Raw genomic sequence first — 25,322 nt, 5'->3', positions numbered from 1 at the left:
GTTTGTGTAACAGAAATCGGATGGAAACTTTCCTCATGTCAGCACGTTGTAGGTGTCGCCACCGGCGCCAACCTTGTGTGAATGCTCTGAAAAGGTAATCATTTGCATATCACAGCATCTTCTTCCTGTCGGTTAAATTTAGCATCTGTAGCACGTCATCTTCGTGGTGTAGCAATTTTAATGGGCAGTAGTGTATTCACCATCGGCTACACTGCAATCGGAGGCTCGGAACTGCAGTCGGCTGGCGGAGAGACGACTGTCTCCCCAGATGTACTTGCGGTCGGGACTAGCAGCCGCCCCTCCATCCCCTCCCCCTTATGTAACTGCTATAAAACTTCGCCTGTAAAAAGTAATCTGACTGGGGATGCGAGATACCACTCGCCACCCAGGTTCCCCCACGTCATCCACGCACTCCAGAATTTCTCCCTTACTACCTCTGTGCTGTCCTCTAGTAACGGTCGAAACAAGAACGTGTTCACCCTTCCAAATACAGTCTCCTGTTCGTTCCTGCTTGTGACAAATTTGCCTGATGGATAAGGACGTGTAATGATTCCTTAACTTGTTAATGTTAATGCCACGTTGTTCCCAGCCACAAGTGGTCGTATGACACCGAAATCCGCGCTTTCAGTGCAAACAAGCAATGCTCCTCCACTTTATAATCATATCTTCCTCAAATTAGTGGGCTGCAGTTACTTTTAACGAACCAAAAGCAACAAGGAAAAGTCCTGCACTTAAAGTGATTGATAAAACTCGTGGATTCCAATTGTGAATTTTTTTGATAAACAATACAAGTTGTTTTTAATCGATTATAGTCTCCCTGTTATTATCTCTGGTGCCGTCAACACATAAATTAACTTTCATTTAGGAGTATCGTGCCATTTCGACCATTAATCACAACCGAGCGAGGTGGCGCAGTGGTTAGCACACTGGACTCGCATTCGGAAGGACGACGGCTCAATCCCGCGTCCGGCCATCCTGATTTAGGTTTTCCGTGATTTCCCTAAATCGCTCCAGGCAAATGCCGGGATGGTTCCTTTGAAAGGGCACGGCCGACTTCCTTCCCCATCCTTCCCTAACCCTATGAGACCGATAACCTCGCTGTTTGGTCTCTTCCCCCAAACAACCAACCAACCAACCATTAATCACACGCTAGCACCGCCTTTTAGACGTAAAGTGAAGCGACAGCCTGCCTTAACACGTCTTTGTCTAACACAGTCAACCAGCGATGATGTTGTCAATCACGTATACACAGAAGCGTTTCTCCTTAAATAGTTATTAATGCTCTTCAAAATTCCTCTCTACGACTTGACTTTAAATATTTACAAGGATTTGGGAAATATGGAATCTATTAGCAGTATCTTTTACTGAAGTCTCGTAAAAGTAGGAATTCCCTGCCATATTATCGGCCAACTGGAGTTTGTACTCTGTTTCCAATGACACCTTCGCAGATATTCATTTCTCTTCTCCTTATTTAGAGTGGTATGAACTGTAACCCCCCTAGAGAAAACACCTATGTTGATTCAGTCACGCACGACGTCTTGCAAACAGTAGAGACATTTGCAACAGTATATTCCTTTTTTTCCCTAGGTTTTCTAAAGACGTTCCACACTGTACCACACTGTCAAGTAAGAAGTAAGATTAGATCATATAGAGTCTCTTCACATGTATGTGTTTCGCTCGATGAAGTTTCGACTAATACAGACCAGTACGTTACACTGGGCTGCGTATGTTCAACAGAAACGAAAGAAACATCGCACGTGTCCCAGTAAGCATAATTGGCCGCTAATGGTCTCAGTGTATATAAACGTGCCTTTTACAAGAAACCATACTGGCATTTACCTGGAGCAATTTAGGTAAATCAAGGGAAACCTAAGTCTGGATGACCGGAAACGGACTTGAACCGTCGTCCCCCTCAACGCGAGTCCAACGGCCTAACCACTGCGCCATCTCTTTCGGTGTCGTGGGCAGACTTGGAAAGAGATTCTACCTCTGCTTCTTCTTCTTTTGTGCCTTTGTCTCACATCGCCGAAGGAACGGCATGGTTATTAGCGGATTTGGCTAGGTTTAGTGTAAGGCGTGGCCGGATGACCTACCTGTCGCCTCCACGTTAACCCCCGGACGGAATAGTATCCCAACTGCCTGCGAGCAGTGTTATTCGTGGGATAGTCAATGAAAACTTCTTAAATGTTAGTGAATGGTGTAACTGATGCTTGACTTGAGTACCACCCCGATATTCACCTAGTGGGTTGTGGAAAACCGACTAAAAGCTACATCCGAGCTGGTCGGCAAACCGACCATCGTCGTTGATCCAGCCGGCGAATTCGATCCCGGGTCAGCACTATCGGGTCTGATGGATAAATGTAAGAGTACACCCATAATAAACGTAAATAACCCGATAGTATCCGATTGCTAGATTAATGGTAAACATCATGGGTACGTCACAGCGCTTAAATAGGTAGGGTTAATACTATGAAACGAAGTGAAATGGGACGAACATGTAAAATGAAACTTCCTGGCAGATTAAAACTGTGTGCCCGACCGAGACTCGAACTCGGGACCTTTGCCTTTCGCGGGCAAGTGCTCTACCAACTGAGCTACCGAAGCACGACTCACGCCCGGTACTCACAGCTTTACTTCTGCCAGTATCTAGTCTCCTACCTTCCAAACTTTACAGAAGCTCTCCTGCAGGAGAGCTTCTGTAAAGTTTGGAAGGTAGGAGACTAGATACTGGCAGAAGTAAAGCTGTGAGTACCGGGCGTGAGTCGTGCTTCGGTAGCTCAGTTGGTAGAGCACTTGCCGGCGAAAGGCAAAGGTCCCGAGTTCGAGTCTCGGTCGGGCACACAGTTTTAATCTGCCAGGAAGTTTCATATCAGCGCACACTCCGCTGCAGAGTGAAAATCTCATTCTGGAAACAGCCCCCAGGCTGTGGCTAAGCCATGTCTCCGCTATATCCTTTCTTTCAGGAGTGCTAGTTCTGCAAGGTTCTCAGGTGAGCTTCTGTAAAGTTTGGAAGGTAGGAGACTAGATACTGGCAGAAGTAAAGCTGTGAGTACCGGGCGTGAGTCGTGCTTCGGTAGCTCAGTTGGTAGAGCACTTGCCCGCGAAAGGCAAAGGTCCCGAGTTCGAGTCTCGGTCGGGCACACAGTTTTAATCTGCCAGGAAGTTTCATATCAGCGCACACTCCGCTGCAGAGTGAAAATCTCATTCTGGAAACATCCCCCAGGCTGTGGCTAAGCCATGTCTCCGCTATATCCTTTCTTTCAGGAGTGCTAGTTCTGCAAGGTTCGCAGGGGAGCTTCTGTAAAGTTTGGAAGGTAGGAGACTAGATACTGGCAGAAGTAAAGCTGTGAGTACCGGGCGTGAGTCGTGCTTCGGTAGCTCAGTTGGTAGAGCACTTGCCCGCGAAAGGCAAAGGTCCCGAGTTCGAGTCTAGGTCGGGCACACAGTTTTAATCTGCCAGGAAGTTTCATATCAGCGCACACTCCGCTGCAGAGTGAAAATCTCATTCTGGGAACATGTAAAATATTTTGTGTGGAAGGTGAATAAAAGACAGCGTTATAAATACAAAATCAATGCAGGAGTAGGTTTAATAATGAATAAAAAAAATAGGAGTGCGGGTAAGTAAGCTACTACAAACAGCATAGTGAACGCATTATTGTGGCCAAGATAGACACGAAGCCCACGCCTACTACAGTAGTACAAGTTTATATGGAAACTAGCTCTACAGATGATGAAGAAATTGATGAAATGTATAATGAGATAAAAGAAATTATTCAGGTAGTAAAGGAGAAAGAAAATTTAATAATCATGGGAGACTGGAATTCGATAGTAGTAGAAGGAAGAGAAGGAAAATTTGTAGGTGAATATGGAATGGGGGAAAGGAATGAAAGATGAAGCCGCCTGGTAGAATTTTGCCAGAGCATAACTTAATCATAACTAACACTTGGTTTAAGAATCATGAAAGAAGGTTGTATTCGTGGAAGAGTCCTGGCGACACTGGAAGGTGTGGTAAGACAGAGATTTGGGAACGAGGTTTTAAATTGTAAGACATTTTCAGGAACCGATGTGGACTCTGAACACAATTTATTGGTTATGAACTGTAGGTCAAAACTGAATAAACTGAAAATCTTGGAACAAAGAGATGGGATCTGGATAAACTGAAAGAACCAGAGGTTGTAGAGAGTTTCAGAGAGAGCATTAGGGAACAACTGACAGGAACGGGGGAAAGAAATAAAGAAGAAGAAGAATGGGGAGCTCTGAGGGATGAAGTAGTTAAGGCAGCAGAGGATCAAGTAGGTAAACAGACGAGGGCTAGTAGAAATCCTTGGGTAACAGAAGAAATATTGAATTTTATTTATGAAAGGAGAAAATATAAAAATGCAGTAAATGAAGCAGGCAAAAAGGAATACAAACGTCTCAAAAATGATATCGACAAGAAGTGCAAAATGGCTAAGCAGGGATGGCTAGATGACAAATGTAAGAATGTAGAGGCTTATCTCACTAGGGGTAAGATAGATACTGCCTACAGGAAAATTAAAGAGACCTTTGCAGAAAAGAGAACCACTTGTATGAATATCAAGAGCTCAGACGGAAACCCAGTTCTAAGCAAAGAAGGGAAAGCAGAAAGGTGGAAGGAGTATATAGAGGGTCTATACAAGGGCGATGTACTTGAGGACAATATTATGGAAATGGAAGAGGATGGAGATGAAGATGAAATGGGAGATATGATACTGCGTGAAGATTTTGACAGAGCACTGAAAGACCTGATTCGAAACAAGGCCCCAGGAGTAGACAACACTCCATTAGAACTACTGACGGGCTTGGGAGAGCCAGTCCTGACAAAACTCTACCATCTGGTGAGAAAGATATATGAGACAGGCGAAATACCCTCAGACTTCAAGAAGAATATAATAATTCCAATCCCAAAGAAAGCAGGTGTTGACAGATGAGAAAATTATCGAACTATCAGTTTAATAAGTCACAGCTGCAAAATACTAACGCGAATTCCTTACAGACGAATGGAAAAACTGGTAGAAGCCGACCTCGGGGAAGATCAGTTTGGATTCCGTAGAAATGTTGGAACATGTGAGGCGATACTGACCCTACGACTTATCTTAGAAGAAAGATTAAGGAAAGGCAAACGCAAGGTCGTAGACCGAGCGAAATTATAGTTACTGATTCGCTTCTAAAATACCTTTCTCTGCTTAAAGACGCTCACTGTTAAGGCTTCCGCGTTCAAACTCATTCTATCAAATTACAGGAGCAGGAATTATGCAGATGCAGACAAATGGTATGTAGACACTGCTAGTTCGGTGCGATCTTGTAGTCCTAGGCCCGGTGAATTCAATAAAAACACGTCTAATGTCGCCGGAAAGCCTCAGCAAACATTTCTCGTAACGTGATCTGTCACTCGTTGACATCTGATTCAAAGATTTGGAGACAACCTGTATTTGTTGATCTGCACTCTCGTCTAATTAGCTGCTAAACAGACTCTTGGGATCCTGTACTAACAAGGGAACCTCCCCATCGCACCCCCCTCAGATTTAGTTATAAGTTGGCACAGTGGATAGGCCTTGAAAAACTGAACACAGATCAATCGAGAAAACAGGAAGAAGGTGTGTGGAACTATGAAAAAAAAGCAAAATTTACAAACTGAGTAGTCCATGCGCAAGATAGGCAACATCAAGGAGTGTGTGAGCTCAGGAGCGCCGTGGTCCCGTGGTTAGCGTGAGCAGCTGCGGAACGAGAGGGCCTTGGTTCAAGTCTTCCTTCGAGTGAATAGTTTAATTCTTTATTTTCAGACAATTATTATCTGTCCTTCCGTCCGTCCGATGCGAGGTAACGCGCCGTAGTATGCTGCCGGCACGGTAGCTCAGCGTGTTCGGTCAGAGGGTTACGTGCCCTCTGCAATAAAAAAAAAAAAACTGAGTTAATCGATCAATAACGAACTTAGACGGTTGTCTTACGACGTCCGTCCCGAGCAGATACAACGAACAAAAGCGAACAAAATGAGATTTTAAAAAATAGTATGGGGACGCTACACTTAAACAAACATCGAAACACACGACGTCAGTCAACTACAGCGCACGGAAGAGAGAGTATTCCTGCTAACGAGGATCCCTGTCTGGCAGTTGACTGTTCGCTACTTTGGACGAGAGTGCATTAAATACGTGAGATGTATTCCGTGGGCAATATGAATCCAGCAAATATAGCTCGCGAGTTTCGTCTACTAATCACACGGTTTTGCGGTGCAGTCGCAAAACACAGACACTAAACTTATTACAGTGAACAGAGACGTGAACGAACGAACGGATAGATCATAACTTTGCGAAAATAAAGAGAGTAAACTATTCACTGGAAGGAAGACTTGAACCAACGCCCTCTCGTTGCGCAGCTGCTCACGCTAACCACGGGACCACGGCGCTCCTGAGCTCACACTCTCCTTGATGTTGCCTATCTTGCGCATGGACTGCTCAGTTTGTATATTTTGCTTTTTTTTTTCATAGTTCCACACAACTTCTTCCTGTTTTTTCGATTGATCTGTGTTCAGTTTTTCAAGGCCTATCCACTGTGCCAACTTATAACTAAATCTGAGGGGGGTGCGATGGGGAGGTTCCCTTGTAAGCATGTTAATCACAAGTCTCGGTACTATGTTACGCAAAATATTGTTACCGTCCTTGCAACCCCAAAAACCATTACTGTTCTGATTCCAAGTAACGATCTTCATCTTACCCTTACCAAACACGAACGATCTCTGATATTCACCCATATTTTCAAATTTAAATACAGCAGCATTTGCTGAAAGGTTGGTTTGAACATCCAAGTTGGCATACTTCAGTTGAAGACTGTATCTTCTTATCATCCGACGATTTATGAATAAAGTAACTCTGCTAGCTACATAGACAACTAGATTTTGGTTCTGGCCGAGACCTTTCAGTGTGAAAACATCCCTATCACTATCGCTCCAAGGCCCTCCTTCCCCTTCGAGGAGATTATGAGCTGAGGATATTGACCTAAATATCTGCAGTCATTAAGGAAACGTCTTTATTTCGCCATTAATACCCAATTATTTTCGTTGCTGTAGTGGCCTTCAGTCCAAAGACTGCTTTGATGCGGATCTCCACGCTAGAGTGTTCTGTGCAAGAGTCTTCATCTCTGCATAACTACTGAAACCTATATCTATTTGAACCAGTTTCCAGTATTCTTGTCCAGTTTCCAGTATTCTTGTCCAGTTTCCCTCTCCAATTTTAACCCCCTCCCCCCAAACTTCTCTCCATCAGCTAATTGGCTATTCCTCGCTGTATCAAAATGAGCCCTATCAAACAACCTCTTCTTTGGCCACTATTTTTAGTACAGGAAACGTAGTAGTTGCCAAGTTTGTGCTACATCCTTGCCCAAATAATATTGTGCTCCTAAGCTAGTGATCTTTAGCCGTTAAGCTATAAACCCCCTTCATAATTTTATATAGTACACTTTCTTGGAATCCTTGAACAAATTTTAACACCCTCGTTCTTCTCTCTCGCAGCATTTTATACTGACTTGATAATTCGAAAGAAAGTTTAAATGTTCATCATCTTTTCAGCTGGCTACGCTTTCCCTAATGTGACGATGCCCGTATCATCACTGAAGAGAGCGCTGGATGGGGAGGGCCCGGACGTCATTCAGCGCCAGATGGAGATGGCTTGGCAGTCAGTGCCGGACGCTGAGTGGTTGGGACTCTTCAACGTCTCTCCCCCACAGAAGGCCCAAGGTACCACACTACTACTACTACTACTACTACTACTACTACTAGCTGACACACACACACACGCACGCACGCACGCACGCACCGTTTACATAGGGCTCTCGAAACCGGATTTCTTAAAGCAATTTCCCAGTACCGCTTCTGGGTGGTCATGTAAACACTCCAAAATCGATTCTAGAAATCCGTTTCTAGCTGCCTGTTTTGCCCTTCCACAATCGATTTTATTCCCGTATAATCGCACAACCGTTTCTGAAACGGGCTTGCGCTGTCAGGTTACGTCCTATTTTCAAAATATTCGTCTAACGTGGACGGAGTGACTTATTGTGCAATAAGGGAGAAGCAGAAATATTAGTCTGTGCATAAAGCTGTGTATCCTAATTTTTAAGTTAAGAGATACTGCGATCGTGGTGACTAAATCAGAAACTAAAATAGCTGTTTTCCAAGCCTCATACTTAACTGGGCTAGCAAATCCGCTTCAGGCCTTAATATGTAAACACGACAGCGAAAAACTGTCTGCGAAATTCGGTTTTCGTCTTTTGGAGGATGTGTCGCGTGTAAACGTAGCAGATACGTGGTACAGTGTCAGCAACTACACGTGTCAGGAGCGACCTCGAGTTTCTCTTCTCATTGTCGTAGCGTAATGAATGCTACGGAGTACCAGCTCGTTAACATTATTCATTCTCTCGTAGAAGAATGGAATGAGAAAATGATTTGCTTTTGTATCACAAATCGCCTAAATTCATTCTCTTAACATTACAGTACCACAACGAAACTGTGTGATTGACGGGAAAAGATATGTCTGAGTCCTGGTTGACGACTGTCTCTCAACGTGGTACTGTTCTGTATTTTAAAAATTATTATTTCATAGACATAACCTTTCTCCAGATCCCCTGCAATGAGTCTTGCGTTGAAAGTGCCACTGTACCTATGTGTAACTACGCAAACTGGCTTTTTGACGACTACTGTAAACTTAATGTGCCCATTATTGTTCAAACAGTTCGGAGTTCAAAAGAATAAGGGATAATTTAAAGCGATAAGTAACATGCCAGTGTTACCAGAAGTTGTTTCTCAAAAAATAAGAAAAGTCTTTCTACTATATTTATCCGCTTCATTTTTTAATGAAACTTCCGTGTGCAACGTCTACACTCGGTTATCTCCATTGCGACTAGTCTTTGTTTGAACGGAGGCGTATGTAAAAAACAAAAGTTTCCTGGATGAATCTCTAACGTCTCTAGAAACATGGCGGTGATGACAATGTTAACGCGTAAACCATTTAATCTCGGAAATGGTGAGAAACTAAATTTTCCGCACTAATGCAAATTTAGGAAAATCAGAATCTGTTGAACTATTTCGAATGTCCGCAGAGAGAACATTAGCGCATCTGGGAGAATGGAAGGAAGGATGTACTGACATTCTGAAGATCGGCGTAGATCCATGGGGAGTATTTGGATGCCTATAAAGGTAGACCGTAGACAGCAATTGACGAAAATTCGTATCCTCGTCAGCTCCACCACGCAGTTTTCATCAGTCATGAAGGTCCGTTACATCGCACACTGCACTACAGAGTGAAGCAAGCGCAATGTAACAGAAATATGCTAATAAACAATGGGTGCGGATATTTACATCAAACTAGAAGAAAGTCAATATAAACATATGTCTGGAACGACTTTCTTTCTGAGTTGTTAGCGAAAGGATATTTTCCAAAATTCTCAGATGGGAAACTCACAACACATGCTCAAAATATCAATTTGCTGCTGTGCACTCAAGCACTCCTCGCGTCATGGACTGTCTCATCCTTTCAAACGACCGCAGACGGTACTGAATGGTTTCGCAGGCTCCTACGATAAACTGGTGAAACATTTGAACATTAGGTACATCTGCTGCATAGACCAGTTTTATGTGGCTTGATAGATAATAACGCAAAGGACTGAAGTTGGACGAACGTGCAGGTCATGAAACTGTCATTATCTGTCCGTCGAGGTAGATATCGTCCAGACAATTTGGAACAATGCGACTGAAATTTGCTGGAGCCCCAACATGCATAAACGATATGCTTCCTCATATTTGCAGGAGTGCACTTGAAGAATATTTTGAAAAAATTCCTTGTAGATTGTACTTACAAGACTGGCTGGGAGGTCTGTCAGGCAATCACCTGCAATTCCAGTGCACACATTAATCTTAAAATTGCTGCTGATGTTTAGCCTAAACCGTCCCATGAAGATTTTCATCTGACCATAAATACTGAGTGGGTAATTGGAGGATATTACATATTGTTGTGAATTTCTGGTTTGAGAATTTTATTAATTCATATGGCCGCGAAACCATGCATTCATGCTTGTGTAGTTTTCTTTCATTAATAAATCTAAAACGAAGAATTTTCAAATATACATCTGTATTCATGTCAGTGTAAGGAATCACAGTCGAACGTATGTTTTACGATTTCTAAGTTAAAGAAGTAGTCCACATGTTATCGATCGCATCATAGCTGCTAGTACAATGCAGTGTAGTCACAGAAGACGTCTTTCAACTGACAGGTGTTGATAAAAAATATTGTAGAATTAAAATAATAGTGTTTCGTCTCGACAGTCAAAGTTATACAGTAAAAATATTTTAAATTTCGTTAGGATAGGCTGGAAATTAATTTGTATGTATAAGTAATGCTAAGTACTCACAATGAAAATCAGTTCCGCAGATGAGACCTTGCAGTGAGCCTGCGGAACACACTACACGGAGCTAGCAAACAAGCGAAAACCTTCCATCACTACAACAACTGTGTCAGATAAATGACAAATAAGGGAAGCGGTAAATTGCTTATTGGTCTAGCAATCGAAACATTTAACGATTCAAATGCCGTTTGTAGTTGTTACGCCATTTACTTTTCCTTCGAAGTTCAGACGTACACTTTTGAGTACCAGTTCATTCGTTAAATTCTTAATCGTAGACGAATTGAGTGAAGAAGTTTGCCCATCGCACATGGCATATTTGGACAGGCAACTATATACCACACCCACCTATCTAAATAACGACATTTGAAACCCGTATTCTGGTGCCTGAAAGTATTTTATGCAATAATAACTCTATTATATTTAAGCGAACATCCATAACGAACCCTTAAATTTACGTAAATAGAAATTTAAGTTCGATGGCACTACGGAAGTAACCCCAGGTTGGATTAAGAATTAAGAAAAAATAAAAAGAATAAATCGCATATAGCACACTTAAAATATTGAATGTATTGTAGCTACGACTTACTTTAGACACATAAGATGGCTTGCTTTCAGAAAGCAACGAATAGATAAACCCCAGAAGGTTGAGTATTTTATTTTGTTCTGTGGCTGTTACACAGTGGATAAATATTAAGGTGAAGAAGTAAAAACATAGCGTCGCAGAAACGGGTGCGTTCATTTTGTTTCAGATTTTAATTGTGCGAATATTACTGCTATTTACGTGTTGAGAACTCTCACCATTTTCCCTGATTGACTGTCAGTGTCAGCAAAAACCACAAATTAAGCGCAGTATCATGTTTTTACTCTTCTTATTAACAATTCTAACAGGTATCGTGGAATAATCTGTTTCATATTCGCATTACAAGTAAGCTGTTTACAAATGTTATATTTTCGATATCGGCATAGGAGTGGAGGGAGTCCAGAAGAAAACAAACATACACAATGAATTTTTGTTTCAAGTCTCATAACACGAGAAATATGAAACAGACAGTGACTAACTTCCACTTTTGTTAACGATGCAATTTCAGACGCAGCACCGCTTGTCCGCTGGTCCGCTTCGGAACATCCAGGTGGATGCTTCCGCACAAAGATTGGTCTCCCTCGCCAGGAGTATCCTAATGGTTGGAACAAGGGGTCCGAAGAGGAGCCTGTTGAGGGAGACGCTTGCATGTCCTTCTGGCTTGCCATCTACGACAAAAATGATGAATTACTACACTCTGACTGCATTAAAATTCGTCCTACCTGGATGGCTGATCACAGGTAATGTACATAATTTCTCCGAGTATGCATGAGTAACTGTCTTTCCCAGTAGCAATGTTTCCATGCCACATTTACTTTGGGTGACACTGTACGGAGGATTTAAGTAAATTCTATCCTTGTGTCAACGACAAATAGTTATAATTAAGTAATTGATCGCAGGATACAGTTGGATGAAGTATGTTTACTGTTAGTCAGAAATTATTTTGTTTAATGTTGAACAATTAGTCGTTCAATTGCGATAGCTAAACTGCAAGGTGCACGGAAGTTGAAAATTATCGAAGTGTAACATGCTTCTCATTTGATACAGTAAAACCTTCGCTGTACACTAACCGTGGAGTGTTAGCGACGTTTTGGAAGTACAGTCTCTCTAACCTTCCTCTAACAAAGAATAGGTATATCAGAATTCGCTTGTTATTCATAGGCATCGGCGAGCACTTAAAGTAAGTAACGGACTGTGCGACCCATGTGCGTGGTGATATTGCGTTGTCCTATGAGGTGTAGTGTTACCCGCTCCCAGCCCGTGTTGTCATGTTGTACTGCGGACAAATCCAGTAACATTCGGTTGTTTGACCATGTGCAGCCTGCCTATGTTCTTAACAGTCTGTGCGATTGGGTAACCAACTTAATTTTCACACAGTCTGTTTTCTTCACAGATTTCTTGGTTACTGCTATCCTCAGAACCTATGCTTGCGTACCAAATGCCTATGATAATGCATCTCCCTCCTTTATACAAGTATATAAACACAGAACATGATAAGTAAAGAAAATTAAGACTAACCTAAGCAATTAACAAATACTATAGTTGCGTCTACATGAAATTTACGATATTTCCTAGACCTAAGTGCACAAGGTACGTTTCTCTGATGTTCCTTTTTCCTTGGTACTTTTTTTCCACGACAGTTGAAGGAATCTGTGGCAATGGATCAATCTCACCTCTAAACTGTCTGACTTTACTTATATGTCCTATAGAAGCTGTAGTTGGCAAGTGTAATTTTACGTTGACTAGCGAAGTCATTTCAATAACTTGTTAAGGCCCATGATATTTTGGTTTTGCCCTTTGAGGTATAGGGTTTAGCTAGTAATACCTACAGTCCAATCCTGTACTGTGACAGTTTACTCCTCCATTGCTCAAGACGCTCTTGTTTCTCGAAAGCTTTTGTGTTGGCACACTTCACTCTTTGCCAAATTACTCTCAATTTCTTCACAAAATTTTTCACTGGTTCGCCCTGGGGGCCCAGCTTAGGTTAAACTACATCAAACCCATATACCACCTAGCATGGCGAGAGGCCAGTTCCAGTACGAATTTATGAGTAATATACGCTGTTGGCAAAACTTAAAATATACGTCCCAGTATGAATGCTGCGAATTTACATAATGGCTTAACAACTTAGATAAAGTACCGTGAACTCACTGGTACGTAACTTCTTAATTTTCATTAAGCGACATAACTCTTTCATTAGCTCGGATAGAAATTCAGTAGGCTGGCCTGTAATAATGGCTCCTGGTATGCCAAATTTCAGTAATCAGTTGTTTACCATGGCTTGTGCTACCGTACTCGCCTTCTGATTTGGAATGGCAACCATAAATAAATATCGCGAAAAATGATCTAACATCGTAAGGACATATTTACTACCAGCTTATGTTCTATTAAAAGGTCCTGACACATCCCATACTAGCATATAAGGTGATTTGTCAGCTTCTGGTAGTGTTTGTAACTGAATTTTATGACGACTCCAGTCTGCTCTTGTATACTCTGGACGCAGCTTCTTATATATCGTTCTACATCACTGCTACGATTTTCCACCACTCTTGTGCTGCATGACCATACCGTCTACAACTAAAACAAGTTACTGATACAAACTTAGTACATGGTTCTCTATAACCCGCTAAATTACAAACAGTACATCTCACCGGTACCAAATACGTCCCTTTGCAATTTCCTCTGAATTCTGTCTGATCATCAGATCTCTAAGTTTCACAAAATATACTTTGGACATAGCAAGCCCATCAATACGCCTTAACTCTGTCATATCGCAACTAAATAAAGAGAAAAATGTCTTTTGTGCCTACCGCATTGCATTTACTGCTGCGATGTGTGAAGGTCGTAGGTGCAGACCATTCCCCCCGAATCCCAGGCATTGGAGTCGAACTCCTCCGATGCCAAATCCCCTAATGATGGCGACGGAGCGCACGCTTCTGGCACCAGTTTTAAGAGGACTGAGCGGGAACACCTCTGCTGAAGTTAGGACGTCTGTTGGGAACCTGTAAAGCGTTCCCAACGCCAGTAAAACGTTATTAGACTTCAGTTATTTATTCACATTGTCTGCAAGTTGTCGGTCTTTCGCACCAGCCTCGGCTGTCACTCATTCGACTGCATGTTGGATTCTAGCTGACGTCCGTCGAGTCAGCTCGGAATTTGCACGTCCAGGAGAAGACCAATAAAACAATACTAGTCGCCGTTATTTAGGTTTTATTTTAGGCTGCCAGTTTCAATGATACGTCATCTTCAGGCCTGCTTCAATTTTTTAACTGGTCTCGTAACGATTATTACGGGCATGCGTGCTCCTTGGACTACTGTCAGCAACTGTAAAAACATCCACTGGCTACTGGAGTGTACTTGATCCCATTCCTAATTCTGCAATAACCCTTGATGACCCATTCGGGAGGTACCTAGCGTCAGCATATGTGTGGTCGATTAATCTCCCCACTACCCCTGGCACGTTTCAGACCCAAAGGCTCCTGAGTGTTGAACAGGAACGTGGACCACAAGAGGCCCTGTTGCTGGCTGCCATGTTGAAGTGCAGTAGTGTCAGCTAGTACTGTCAGCATTCTGCAATGTGGTGTTGTCGGAATACAGTCAGTTTCTCTAGCAGTAGATGGAAGTTGGCGAACAGCATGAAGTTCATCAGGGGAAGGCCATCATCTTGAGTACATCTTCGACTAGTTCATAGACAGTGCTGCAGCATCTAGGACGTAGATTCACTTCATGCTCTGAATGACATCGATCCCAGTGACCAACTCATGACGGGAGCTGGAGAACTGGAGTATTTAAATGGAGCTAGCGTGAGGCTATGACGCAAGGCACGGTTCGTATTCTCACTCAGCAGACGGTGTTGTAATGTGTTATCGACCTGACCAATTTGTTACACACTGGTTTGCTAGCTGCTTCCGCCTCTGAGTTCAATTCGTCTATGACAGTGTGAATCAGTTTTATTAAAATTTTTCCAGTTCCGACTCTTTGCTAATCTGTGCCGTAACAGCAGTCAGAAAAACAATTCTCAAGTTGGTCCACACGCAGGTGAAGCAGGTGATAGACATGGTTTCACTGATAGGATACTGGGACAATACAATCAGTTTTCAAAGGTAATTACTTATAAGAAAACCGTGCACACATTCTAGAATATTGCTCACGTTTTTGAGACCAATGTGTGAGAGTACTAACAGAGATACTGAACATAAACAAAGAAGGCAGCCCTGATGGTAACAGGTTTGGAAAAAAATTAGGTATATTTTCAATGGGGATTATGTGAGTGACTGATTATCTTCTTGTATTTTCTTACGACGACAACCACAAAAGTATTTCAAAATAGAGTGACTAGTTTTGACGAGCCAGTGGTCATCATCGGGCTGTATAAAGGCACATGCTGCATTCAGCGACGTAACACTCCCACCGCAATGTGCGACAAAAAAAAATTGTAGCTCTCAAAAGAGGAGGAGAAAACGAACCGAAACCATGCGGATTGAGAGAAAATGTGACATTACTGCAGCGATTACAAAATCGAGCCAGATTTACAAAGAACCCGGCAGTATGAGCCCATTTATAAGTAAGACATAGCACCCCGAAAACTGACCCACAATTGTCGCAACTAGTCCTTAATATCCTGGAGAGTGACTCTGGGACGGAGCTGACGTCCGAGGTGGTCCAACAAATGTGCTGTCAGGGAAAGATTTGGGTATCTTGCTGGCCACAAGAGTACCTCAGCATCACGCAGAAAGTTCATAGAGACATGTGTCATGTGTGAAGAGCATTGTCCGTTGAAAAATGGAATCACGATACTGTCGCATGGGAGGTAACACATGAGGATCTAGAATGTTAACGGAGTAACGTTATGTCTTAAAATTTCCTTCAGTCACTACCGGTCGTGACCTGAAGTCATATCCGGTGGCTCCCCCAACCATGAAGCCATGAGTAGCAACTCTGAGCCTCTGGAAAACACTAGAAGAATGAATCCTATCCCCAGGTAGCCACCATACTCGTCGACGACGGTCATACGGAATAGTGCAGAACTGTGATTCACTGGTGAACGTAATGCCGACCATTGATCCGTAATCCACTCTTCCAAGTCATGACACGATTCCGTTTATGTTGTGGGTTAATTCAAGCCTACACGTGGAACAGTAATTCCTAGTCCAGCTGCCGCTAGTCTCCGACCAATGGTGCGGGATGTGTCCCATGCAGGGAGTTCATTACTTGTTACCTGATTGCAGATGCAGATGTGAAGGGATTGTACGGTACGCAATATGGCGATCTTCCTTGCGGTGGCTCTAAAGTTCCCGTGCAGTCTGACATACTATTCGCTGTCACGTATTATATATATCTATGCTGATAATGCAACGGGCGACGTTACGACACCGCTTGCAGCGTGCGCTTTAAGAGTTTAGACAGTCTGATGATGACTACCTGGTCGCAGCCGGTTACTGCATTTTGAAATGATTTTGTGATTGTTGTCATATGAAAATAAGTTTAGATCCTCACCCACGCGATAGAGTCACGAAAACGCTCAGAAACCTAAACTGGTAGATTCTTGAATATGTTGTTGTTGTTGTGGTCTTCAGTCCAGAGACTGGTTTGATCCAGCTCTCCATGCTACCCTATCCTGCGCAAGATTCTTCATCTCCCAGTACCTACTGCAACCTACCTTCTGAATCTCCTTAATGCACTCATGCCTTGGTCTCCCTCTACGATCTTTACCCTCCGCGCTTCCCTCCAATACTAAACTGATGATCCCTTGATGCCTCAGAACATGTCCTACCAACCGATCCCTTCTTTTGCTCAAGTTGTGCCAAAAATTCCTCTTCTCCCCAATTCTATTAAGAACCTCCTCATTAGTTACCTGATCTACCCATCTAATTTTCAGCATTCTTCTGTAGCACCACATTTCGAAAGCTTCTATTCTCTTCTTGCCCAAACTATTTATCGTCCATGTTTCACTGCTATACATGGCTACACTCCATACAAATACTTTCAGAAAAGACTTCCTGACACTTAACTCTATATTCGATGTTAACAAATTTCTCTTCTTCAGAAACGCATTCTTTTCCATTGCCAGTCTACATTTTATATCCTCTCTACTTCGACCATCATCAGTTACTTTGCTCACCAAATAGCAAAATTCAGGTACTACTTTAAGTGGCTCATTTCCCTGAGCATCACCCGATTTAATTCGACTACGTTCCTTTATCCCTGTTGTGCTTTTGTTCGTGTTCATCTTATATCTTCCTTTCAAGACACTGTCCATTCCGTTCAGCTAATCTCCCAAGTCCATTGCCGTTTCTGACAGAATTACAATGTCATCGGCAAACCTCAACGATTTTATTTCTTCTCCACGGATATTAATTCCAATTCCAAATTTTTCTGTTGTTTCCTTTACTCCTTGCTCAAAATACAGATTGAATAATATCGGGGACAGACTACAGCCCTGTCTCACTTCCTTTCCAACCACAGTTTCCCTTTCATACCCCTCGACTCTTATAACTGCCATCTTGTTTCTATACAAATTGTAAATAGCCTTTCGCTCTCCGTATTTTACCCCTGCACCTTCAGAATTTGGAAGAGAGTATTCCAGTCAACAGTGTCGAAAGCTTTCTCTAAGTCTACACGTGCTAGAAACGTTGGTTTGCCTATCTTCTAAGATAAGTCGTAGGGTCAGTAACTATAATTTCGCTAGGTCTACGACCTTGCGTTTGCCTTTCCTTAATCTTTCTTCTAAGATAAGTCGTAGGGTCAGTATCGCCTCACATGTTCCAACATTTCTAAGGAATCCAAACTGATCTTCCCCGAGGTCGGTTTCTAACAGTTTTTCCATTTGTCAATAAAGAATTCGTGTTAGTATTTTGCAGCCGTGACTTATTAAACTGATAGTTCGGTAATTTTCTCACGTGTCAGCACCTGCTTTCTTTGGAATTGCAATTACTATATTCTTCTTGACGTCTGAGGGTATTCCGCCTGTCTCATACATCTTACTAATCAGATGGTAAATTTTTGTCATGGCAGGCTCTCCCAAGGCTATCAGTAGTTCTAATGAAATGTTATCTACTCCTGGGGCCCTGTTTCGACTTAGATCTTTCAGTGCTCTGTCAAATTCTTCACGCAGTATCGTATATTCCATTTCATTTTCATCTACACCTTCTTCCATTTCCATAATACTGCCCTCAAGTACATCGCCCTTGTATAGACCCTCTATATACGCCTTCCACAATTCCGTTTTCCCTTCTTTGCTTAGAACAGGTTTTCCATCTGAGCTCTTGATATTCATATAAGTGGTTTCTTTACCCCAAAGGTCTCTTTAATTTTCCTGTAGGCGTTATCTATCTTACCCCTAGTTATATATGCCTCTACATCCTTACATTTGTCCTCTAGCCTGCCCTACTTAGACACTTTGCACTTCCTTTCGATCTCATTTTTGAGACGTTTGTATTCCTTTTCGCCTGCTTCGTTTACCGCATTTTTATATTTTCTCCTTCCATCAATTAAACTTAGTATCTCATCTGTTACACAAGGGTTTCTACTAGCGCTCGCCTTTTTACCTACTTGATATTCTGCTGCCTTCACTATTTCATCTCTCAAAGCTACCCATCCTTCTTCTACTGTATTTCTTTCCCCCATTCTTGTCAATCGTTCCCTAATGCTCTCTCTGAAACTCTCTACAACCTCTGGTTCTTTCAGTTTATCCAGATCCAATCTCTTTAAATTCCAACCTTTTTCAGGTTCTTCAGTTTTGATCTACAGTTCATAACCAATAAATTGTGGTCAGAGTTAACATCTGCTCCTGGAAATGCCTTTCAATTTAAAACCTCGTTCCTAAATCTCTGTCTTACCATTATATAATCTATCTGAAACCTTCCAGTGTCTCCAGGCCTCTTTCACGAAGACAACCTTGTTTCATGATTCTTAAACCAAGTGTTAGTTATCATTAAGTTACGCTCTGCGCAAAATTCTACCAGGCGGCTTCCTCTTTCATTACTTCCCCACTTTCCATATTCACCTGCAAATTTTCCTTCTCTTCCTTTTACTACTATCGATTTCCAGTCTCCCATGACTATTAAATTTTCGTACAATTCTGTAGCTCCAATCCTAAAAACGAACTGTGTTGTCCCCAAGATACCAAATCATTACTTCCCACTCCACGTAATCTATCCCTTGGATTCCCTCGTCTTCTCCTACGCACGAGGTCTAGACTAATCACATATACATGTGCACGGGTATTGACTAAAAATTTACATTCCTTAACTTTTACATGGAAGTGAAACTTGGACGATAAATAGTTTAAACATGAAGAGAATAGAAGCTTTTGAAATATGGTGCTACAGAAGAATGCTGAAGATTAGATGGGTAGATCAGGTAACTAATGAGGTATTGAATAGAATTGGGGAGAAGAGGAGCTTGTGGCACAACTTGACTAGAAGAAGGGATCGGTTGGTAGGACATGTTCTGAGACATCGATGGATCACCAATTTAGTATTGGAGGGCAGCGTGGAGGGTAAAAATCGTAGAGGGAGTCCAAGAGATGAATACACTAAGTAGATTCAGAAGGATGTAGGTTGCAGTAGGTACTGGGAGATGAAGAAGCTTGCACAGGATAGAGTAGCACGGAGAGCTGCATCAAACCAGTCTCAGGACTGAAGACCACAACAACAACAACAACATTTACAAAGCCCATCAAACAACAGTCCCTCTCTACATTAGTGTCTGCAGTACTCTGAGGGAATGTTTTCCGATTAACGAAACACCCCCGTTTATGTCTAACGTTTTCCATTGCTTGTTTCCGTTACCCTGCTTCCTAGTCCCACACTCGTTTGCCTTGTGATCAAAACATCCATATCTGTACCATAGCGCTTTCAAATGCCCTTTGCTGGCCGTTGTGGCTGAGCGGTTCTAGGCGCTTCAGTCTGGCACCGCGCGACCTCTACGGTCGCAGGTTCTAATCCTGCCTCGGGCATGGATGTGTGTGATGTCCTTAGGTTAGTTAGGTTTAAGTAGTTCTAAGTTCTAGGGGACTGATGACCTCAGATGTTAAGTCCCATAGTGCTCAGAGCCATTTTTTTTTCAAATGCCCTTTCTTCCCCCAACGATAAAAATTCTTTTTAGAAGCATAAATTCGCTTATCATTGTATACTCGTGTAGCAATATCTATTTCTTGCAAATGCTGTAGTCGAATCCTCTGGATTTTCCATTCGCATTCTTCACGGAAAACTCCCCAGGAATTCCTCGCAAAAACACATTGAAACTCTGCGTTCTGCCTCCTTACGTATGACGCAATGCACTTCTCACTCATTGCTAAGGTGTCAGCAACTGAACTGTGTACACATACATTAATGATAATTACGCATGACAAAGTACCTGCTGGTACAGGGATGTTGGTCTGGGTATCTGTATATGACGGCGTGCCACAGAAGACATTACGTATGGTTGAGTGACTGCAGGACAATGAAGCCGTGGATGAAATGCATTGTTTTATACGAAGAACTTGGTTCAAGAATCATGAAAGAAGGTTGTATGCATGGAGGAAGCCTAGAGATACTGGAAGGATCCAGATTGATTATATAATGGTAAGACAGAGATTTAGGGAAAAAAATGGTTCAAATGGCTCTGCGCACTATGGGACTTAACATCTGTGGTCATCAGTTCCCCTAGAACTTAGAACTAATTAAACCTAACTAACCTAAGGACATCACACACATCCGTGCCCGAGGCAGGATTCGAACCTGCGACCGTAGTGGTCACGTGGTTCCAGACTGAAGCGCCTAGAACCGCACGGCCACACCGGCCGGCGGAGATTTAGGAACCTGGTTTAAAATTGTAAGACATTTCCAGGAGCAGATGTGGGCTTTGACCACAATCTAGTGGTTAGAACTGTAGATTAAAACTGAAGAAACTGCAAAAAGGTGGGAATTTAAGGAGATGGGACCTGGATAAACTGAAAGAACCAGAGGTTGTAGAGAGTTTCAGGGACAGCATTAGGGAACGATTGACAAGAATGGGGGAAAGAAATACAGTAGGAGAAGAATGGGTAGCTTTGAGAGATGAAATAGTGAAGGCAACAGAGGATCAAGTAGGTAAACAGACGAGGGCTAATAGAAATCCTTGGGTAACAGAATATATATTGAATTTAATTGATAAAAGGAGAAAATACAAAAATGCAGTAAATGAAGCAGGCAAAAAGTAATACAAACGTCTCAAAAATGAGATCGACAGGAAGTGCAAAATGGCCAAGCAGGGATGGCTAGAGGACAAATGTAAGGATGTAGAGGCGTATATTACTAGGGGAAAGATAGATACTGCCTACAGGCAAATTAAAGAGACCATTGGAGAAAAGAGAACCATTTGCATGAATATCAAGAGCTCAGATAGAAACCAAGTTCAAATAAAGAACGGAAAGCAGAAAGGTGGAATGAGTATATAGAGAGTCTAAACAAGGGCGATGTTCTTGAGGACAATATTATGGAAATGGAAGAGGATGTAGATGAAGATGAAATGGGAGATATGACACTGCGTAAAGAGTTTGACAGAGCACTGAAAGACCTAAGTCGAAACAAGGCCCAGGGAGTAGACAACATTCCATTAGAACTACTGATAGCCTTGGGAGATGGATCTCAGTAGTTCAGCCCTGACAAAAACTCTACCATGTGGCGAGCAATATCTATGAGACAGGCGAAATACCCTCAGACTTCAAGAAGAATATAATAATTGCAATCCCAAAGAAAGCAGATGCTGACAAATGTGAAAATTACCGAACTATCAGTTTAATAAATCATGGCTGCAAAATACTAACACGAATTGTTTACAGACAAATTTAAAAATTGGTAGAAGCAGACCTCGGGGAAGATCAGTTTGGATTCCGTAGAAATGTTGGAACACGTGAGGCAATACTCACCCTACGACTTATCTTATAAGATAGGCAAACCAACGTTTCTAGCATTTGTAGACTTAGAGAAAGCTTTTGACAATGTTGACAATGTTGACTGGAATACTCTCTTTCGAATACTGAAGGTGGCAGGGGTCAAATACAGGGAGCGAAAGGCTATTTACAATTTGTACAGAAACCAGATGGCAGTTATAAGAATCGAGGGGCATGAAAGGGAAGCAGTGGTTGGGAAGGGAGTGAGACAGGGTTGTAGCCTATCCCCGATGTTATTCAATCTGTATATTGAGCAAGCAGTAAAGAAAACAAAAGAAAAATTCGGAGTAGGAATTAAAATCCATGGAGAAGAAATAAAAACTTTGCGGTTCGCCGACGACATTGTAACTTTGTCAGAGACAGTAAAGGACCTGGAAGAGCAGCTGATCGAAATGGACAGTGTCTTGAAATAAGGATATAACATTAACATCAAAAAAAGCAAAACGAAGATAATGGAATGTAGTCGAACTAAATCGGGTGATGCTGAGGGAATTAGATTAGGAAATGGGACGCTTAAAGTAGTAAATGAGTTTTGCTATTTGGGGAGCAAAATAACTGATGATGTTCGAAGTAGAGAGGATATAAAATGTAGTCTGGCAATGGAAAGGTTCAAATGGCTCTGAGCACTATTGGACTTAACATCTATGGTCATCAGTTCCCCTAGAATTTAGAACTACTTAAACCTAACTAACCTAAGGACATCACACAACACCCAGTCATCACGAGGCAGAGAAAATCCCTGACCCCGCCGGGAATCGAACGCGGGAACCCGGGCGCGGGAAGCGAGAACGCTACCGCACGACCACGAGCTGCGGACGGCAATGGAAAGGAAAGCGTTTCTGAAGAAGAGAAATTTGTTAACATCAAGTATAGATTTAAGAATCAGAAAGTCGTTTCTGAAAGTATTTGTATGGAGTGTAGCCATGTATGGAAGTGAAACGTGGACGATAAATAGTTTAGACAAGAAGAGAATGGAAGCTTTCGAAATGTGGTGCTACAGAAGAATACTGAAGATTAGATGGGTAGATCACATAACTAACGAGGATGTATTGTTTAGAACTGGGGAGAAGAGAAATTTGTGGCACAACTTGACTAGAAGAAGGGATCGGTTGGTATGACATATTCTGAGGCATCAAGGGATCACCAATTTAGTATTGGAGGACAGCGTGGAGGGTAAAAGTCGTAGAGGGACACCAAGAGATGAATACACTAAACAGATTCAGAAGGATGTAGGTTGCAATAGGTACTGGGAGATGAAGACGCTTGCACAGGATAGAGTATCATGGACAGCTGCATCAAACCAGTCTCTGGACTGAAGACCACAACGACAAACAACAACTGACAACACAATACTTCTTTCCTCCTTTATACTGGCGTGTCCTCATCTTGTGGCATCTAATGGTCAATTTCGCATTGCATGGGAGCGTTGCGATACCATTCATCATGCCACTGTACGGGATACGACTTTCTAGCTATTCCCTGTCCTGTCCCATTCTCGTATCTAATACTCATGAGCCCTGCTCCAGATGTAGGGTGAAAGCAGAAAACTATTTCACAGTCTACCTGTAGAACTAGTTCTCTACATTTTTCCAGCGTGGTTTTCATGAAGTTTTCTCACCATATCCCTTACACTTTCGTTTGAGATATACCGGTCCTTTACAGTCCTAGTAGCTCGTCTGTAGATTCGTGCGAAAACTTCTGACAACTCCATAGGATCACGCAAAGTACTGGGTCTGTCTTCTCTAACAGACTGCACTTGCGCCTTATACAAGAGTGTCTTTTACATGTATACCGTACTTAAGCAGAACTCTGCCAAAAAATCTGGTTTGAATTCGCCTACAGGTATACCGTACTTAAGCAGAACTCTGCCAAAAAATCTGGTTTGAATTCGCCTTAGCTATTTCATGACTTCGGTTCATTAAATATCGTTGCATAGAATAATTTGGAATATGACCCAGAAGTTAAGTGTTTTAGTAGAGTACTCTCAGTATTTTCCTTTCTCTGCCAGTATAGTAAGGGTGCTGTTTTACACTACACCAAGTGCAAGTACTGTCTAACTGACGTTGTACAACGTATAACGGAAGTCACCCGCCCTTCTTAAACACAGCCAGTTTCCTGAATAGCTTAAAAAGTGCTTAAGAGTACAAACGCCAATTTCACCACGACATTATGGGCTGCCTAAGATCCATAAGGAAGGGGTTCCACTTCGCCCCATTGTGAGCAATATGGGAGCCCCAACATGTTACCTAGCAAAACATCTGGCTTCTCTTCTGAGTTCTTTGGTAGGAAAATGTGAACATCACATTAGAAACTCATAAGATATTATACAACGACTGAAGACTTTGCGTCTCGAACCAGCTGATGTATTAGTGAGATTTGATGTGACCTTTTTGTTCACACAAGTACCTCTGGTGGATTCATTACAGCTTATAGAAGCTAAGTTGGAGGAGGATATTTTATATCTATTCAGACACGCGCTTATCTCAACTTACTTTTTACTTAGCGAACAAATTTTGAGCAAACTGACGGTGTTGCTATGGGTAGCCCTTTGTCTCCCATAGTAGACTTTTTATGGAAGAATTCGAGGAAAGAACACTTCAGTCGGCGGTGTTGAAACCTAAATGTTTCTGGAGATATATGGACGACACCTTTGTAGTATGGTCACATGGAGTAGGAACGCTTCCTGCCTTCCTGGAACACTTTGAGTCCCTCCATCCGAGCGTTTGCCTCACCATGGAAGTGGAGAAAAATGCAGACCTCCAGTTCTTAGATGTCTTGGTCCGCAGAAAAGAAGACGGTTCCTTGGGTCACAATGTGTTTCGTAAACCAACTCACACTGAGCTATATCTACGAGCTACGAGCTGCCATCACCCATCTCAACGCAGTGGCGTATTATGGACTCTCGTTCAGAGGGCTAGAGTTATCTCAGATGTACGGAGCTTATCAGCAGAGCTTAGCCATCTTCGCTCTGGTTTGTACAAAACGGGTACGCTGATAAACAGATTCGTAATGCATTTCAACCTGGACGCACTGACCCGCAAGACTAGCAAGGAGAAACGGAGAACTCCACGAGGACGGTTTTTGTACCCTATGTTGCTGACGTGTCCTTTAAGATAGGCAGGCTCTTCAAGACACATAAAATATAACGTGTCTTCCGCCCTCCAGTGCGAGTGCTAACGATGCTGCGTTCTGTTAATGAAAACCTAGGTCTAAGGAGACCAGAGATATATAAAATACCGTGCCAGTGTGGGAAATCATACACTGACCAGACGAGTCCCACTGATAAGTGCTCTGAACATACACTTCACACCAGATTGGGTTAACCAGAAGAGCCTCCTGTTACTGATCACTGTCTTGACACGGCACATAGCATGAACTACGGAGAGACAAAGATTCTTTCGTCCGCTTCCACGT

The 25,322-nt window shown here is 42.4% G+C and overlaps 1 protein-coding gene across 1 annotated transcript in view; it reads left to right on the top strand.

Annotated features, from left to right (window-relative positions):
• The window catches only part of LOC126248997 (uncharacterized), a 98,609-nt gene that overhangs the window by 18,546 nt on the left and 54,741 nt on the right, over window positions 1–25,322 (top strand). Inside the window, exons 2-3 of the mRNA XM_049950575.1 lie at window positions 7,583–7,750; window positions 11,499–11,730. Coding sequence (XP_049806532.1) covers window positions 7,583–7,750; window positions 11,499–11,730 — 400 coding nt within the window. The remainder of the gene's footprint in view (window positions 1–7,582; window positions 7,751–11,498; window positions 11,731–25,322) is intronic.

Source organism: Schistocerca nitens, chromosome 3 (assembly GCF_023898315.1).
Source record: "Schistocerca nitens isolate TAMUIC-IGC-003100 chromosome 3, iqSchNite1.1, whole genome shotgun sequence".
Taxonomy (NCBI): Eukaryota; Metazoa; Arthropoda; class Insecta; order Orthoptera; family Acrididae; genus Schistocerca; species Schistocerca nitens.
The sequence above is the reverse complement of the archived record's forward strand: the minus strand, read 5'-3'. Positions and strand labels throughout refer to the sequence as shown.